Source organism: Rhagoletis pomonella, unplaced genomic scaffold (genome assembly GCF_013731165.1).
Source record: "Rhagoletis pomonella isolate Grant_MI unplaced genomic scaffold, Rhpom_1.0 Rhpom_scaffold_00008, whole genome shotgun sequence".
Taxonomy (NCBI): domain Eukaryota; kingdom Metazoa; phylum Arthropoda; class Insecta; order Diptera; family Tephritidae; genus Rhagoletis; species Rhagoletis pomonella.
The window spans coordinates 41,318,836-41,323,025 of NW_023458562.1; the positions used below are offsets into that span (position 1 = coordinate 41,318,836).

Sequence of the window (4,190 nt, forward strand, 5' to 3'; positions counted from 1 at the left end):
ATTTTGAGGGCTCTACCACACCATGAAGTTTTCCACGTATTTTATATGAGAAAAAACACTTCTTCGTAGAAATAGAGATAAAATCGTCTTCGTGCGTCTTACGATACCCAGTAGAAATTTGATGCATACGACATTGCTCTTAGTGGCATGAGCTTGCTGCATGCCAGTATAAATGAACGTTCAATTCCATTTAATACGCGTGGTTTCTCAGAGCGTATGCGTACTCTAACCATACACTTGTACTACTGGTGTATGCATATGGCTGTATTAATGTTTCAAACATACAAAAATGCATTAATGGAATAGTATTAAAGAATTCTTACAAGATATGTATCCCTATATGTAAATGCTACTTCTCTGATACATTTTAATATACGGGGACATACAAAAAAGTAGCACTTACATATGCAAATGCATATCTTGTAAAAGCCCGTTTGTGCTGAAAATAGTATCGCACAACACGTCCGTTCACTAAAATATTTGTACAAGACTGAAAATATTCCACTTCAAATTTATCAAGAAATGTACTTAAAACAACGACAACGTACATTCGCTTGCAATTCGCTAGAATTTTAATTTATTCGTGGAAATTCATGACTACGCATGAATTGTTCACACTAATTCACTCATATAGCAAGTGTCCTTTAAGAATGCATACAACCGATTTCTACTGGGAAGTAATAGAAAATTTATATGAGGCGATTTTACAGGCAACTTTTAGTTGAAGCTAATCTCTTTCAATGAAGTTGGTCAGCTGCCTACTTTCGTTCAACTTTTGATTCAACTAATCGCCAATGCAACTTCTCGACTTAAACGATTACTGCTTTTAACCATAGACATGTATATGGTTACTAAAAACTGTACCTCTTCTGCCCCTCACTGTCCTTCCACTACTTATCTTTATTTGGTGCCATGCGAATTTAGACATCTACTAATTATTTATGTTTTACTTTTGGCTCATATTATTATGCACTTTTTATTTTATTCACTTAACCACTTATTATTTTTGGTTTTTTCTTTTTTTATTATAGAATCACAATGGACCCCTTCGCCCCCGAGGCCTCAGAGCCCATCTCAATCGCAGACAAGCTTCGACCCACTCACATGTAAATTGTATTTAAAATTTTTAGAAATAATTTTTTTAAACTAGCGATTTGAAGTGTTTTCTAAATTGTTGTGTCAAAAGTTTCTTTAGTATTGTTTGTTTTTTCGTAACACTTGTTTGCATTTAATTCGTTTTTTGTTGTGGTAGTTTTATTAAACAAATATATTTTATTTACTATTTATTTTGTATTTTGTCTTTACTACACTAATCTCATTTCGTTATTATAGAATAAATAACCCTTTGTTTATTAATTTGTAAAACTAAACAAAGAAAAAGGCTTTGGTAGCATACGTTGGCAACTAATAAATGTATTAATGTGAAAAGGTAGTGTTATGCTAACAAATAGTGGTAAGAACTTTTACTTGAAAATATCGTTGATGGAACAAATATTCCTATCGAACCACTATGGGTAAAACGCTTTACTTTTCTTGCCAAAGCATTATTTTTAAGCGTATAAAAATGCAACACGCGGCATACTTTTGCAAGGTACTCGTACATACCCTTCTGAGCCTAAAATGCAAAATTTAATTTTTTTATATCGAATATTGGCTATACGCGCTACTCTTAAATCCGGACAAATTATTTCAACTTTTAGTTTTAGTTATTGAAGTGGATGTAATATTTAAAGTAAAATATTTCGTGTTAAACATTTTTGTGTGCAATAATGACTATGGTTGATTGTGCACAGTTGCCTTCAAGCATGAATAGGGTATTCACAAAGGTACTACCATTCTGCTAGTGCATATTTGTTGGAAATTGGCCCAGGATTCCAAATTTTCAAGTCCGAAAATCGTTTTTCAAATAAACGTATATGGGCAATGCTCAATTATTTCGAACTTCTTTCGCATGACAGTTTTTATTCGGTCACATAATTTTCGCTGGTTTATTAGCAAAAATCAGGTTACCCCAAAAATCAGGTGACCCCTTTTCGCAAAATTATCGTATGTTACAAAAACCAAATTTTACAGGAAAGGGTTTTTTGTATTTTTCTCTGCTTTGGCCAGCACAATCAATATCAAACTTTAGATTTGGTGAGAAAATTGAAAAATGTAACTAAACGCAAGATTTTTTGATGTGTATACATCTTTGGTTTCGGTAGGGGTAACATTTGCGAAGCTGTAACGCATATCGCAGCCTAAAATTTCGAAGGGCTTAGCATGTGTATTTCAGCATACAATTTTTATTTTCATTAGAAGCACCCTGTGTTTTGTTTGTCTGCTATTATAAATGGTTGCATACATTTAGGCATATGCATAGTAAGAGGAAATGCGCTACAATTGATTATTACTTCCGATTATTTAAACTCCGCACATGCATACGGCTTTATACCTATGTATGTACATAAATATGTATGGACTCATTTGTTGCAACTGGACATGAATCACGTAACTTTGAAACGATAGTCGTTCAAACGATACTGACAAAACGATGTTGTCCAAACACTGATTTATGTATTTGTGCTGCTGTTACGTGAAGCAAAACTGGAATCGAGTTGACGATATCACACAAACGATCAAACAATTTTTGATTTTTATGAAGCAAGACAATATCGACACGATGTCGTTCAGACGATTGTCGTCATACGTGATTCATGCCCTGGTTTTGATATTCGTAGATGGTTTTAGGCATAGGTTTAGTAGTCTATTTTGATAAAGGAGCAAGGCGAAAATTTACAAAAATACTGAAATCATTTTAACTGGGACCGTTGATAACTGATGAACATACATGAATATATGTATGCATAATATGCATATGTATGGATGATATAATAGCTCTGATCCAATACTTTTCGTGTAAAATCCTGGAAAAAGGTCAAACAGCAAAATCACTCTCTGACGTGAGAGTAAAATGTGAGTAACAGCAAAAAGTACGGAACAAAAAAGCATCGGGTAAAATCCTCCAACTTCAATCTAATTTCGAGCTGAACTCCCTAATCTGTTGTTAGAAAAAGAGATTAGCCATGCAAAATTATAATTTAAAATATCTCAGATTAAACCGATAACTTTTTGGTGTCCAACCTAGTTTTATCGATTATACTTGCGAAGAAGAGGAGGAATGTCAAATGTTAAAGTAAACAAAAATTTACGATAGTAAGGAAAAAAGGTTTGTAAAGGTATTTTTAATAAAATATTCAGTTAAAATATATTTAAATGGCATAATATGTGTTGCAGAAAAAAGTGACCACGGTGGCACAGAGAAGCAGTTTAACTTTTCCTCGAGTTGTGTGAATAACAAGCACAACCAATTTGACAGCTAACGAGCTTAGATTGAGATTATATTTATATGTAAACGTACTTTTATGCTTTGCCATTCGCACAAAATAATAGAATCACGTTGTGACTCTATTTTTAAATAAAAGATATTATTTCTTTAAATTACAAGATCGTGGTTTTTATCCATTAAATTGGTTTTCTAATAAATAAGAGCTGCGATGGGAAGAATTAAATTTTATGAGTTGGTTATTATTATACTTGCTATCAGGAACACTGCAATGCTAGAGCTGGATCCGGGACTGGAACTTCTACTTGAACTGGTCACTTTCACTTTAGAAATAGAACTGATTTGCAGTGTTGCCACTATTGGTCTTTTCCGACCAAATTTGGTCGCTTCTTTTTCATTTGGTAGGATGGTCGGAAAAGTAAGATTTTGGTCGGTTAGTTTTCAGTTTTTAAATTCCTAATTATAAAATATAAATTCCAAGCATCATTTTGCATATAAATATTTGCCAATTGTACCTTTTAAACATTTGCCAATTCTGCCTTTAAAAATAAGAAACCTAATTGGTTTGGCCATTGATGGAGCCAATGTTATGGCTGGAGAGTTGGGCGGGCTGAAAACCTTATTGAGTGCAGAAACCGATTTATTTTATATAAAGTGCACATGCCACTCACTTCATCTTTGCTCAAGCTACGCATGTAAAAAAACTGCCTAAAAGCATTGAGACTCTGTTGCGAAACATATATAGTTTCTTTTCCCACAGTCCAAGGAGGATACATGAACTGAAGGAATTTCAGGACTACTGTTCGGTAAAACCCCAAAAAATCTTGGGTATATCCCAAATACGATGGCTTTGACTAGGAAGCGT

General features: G+C 33.6%; 1 protein-coding gene across 1 annotated transcript in view; it reads left to right on the top strand.

The window, feature by feature from the left end:
- Positions 1-1,031: 1,031 nt before the first annotated feature.
- LOC118744878 (protein argonaute-2) overlaps positions 1,032-4,190 on the top strand; it is a gene marked incomplete at its 5' end in the record, with an annotated part of 71,283 nt that continues 68,124 nt past the window's right edge. Inside the window, 1 exon segment of the mRNA XM_036478279.1 lies at positions 1,032-1,106. Within this exon segment, the coding sequence (XP_036334172.1) occupies positions 1,032-1,106 (75 nt within the window).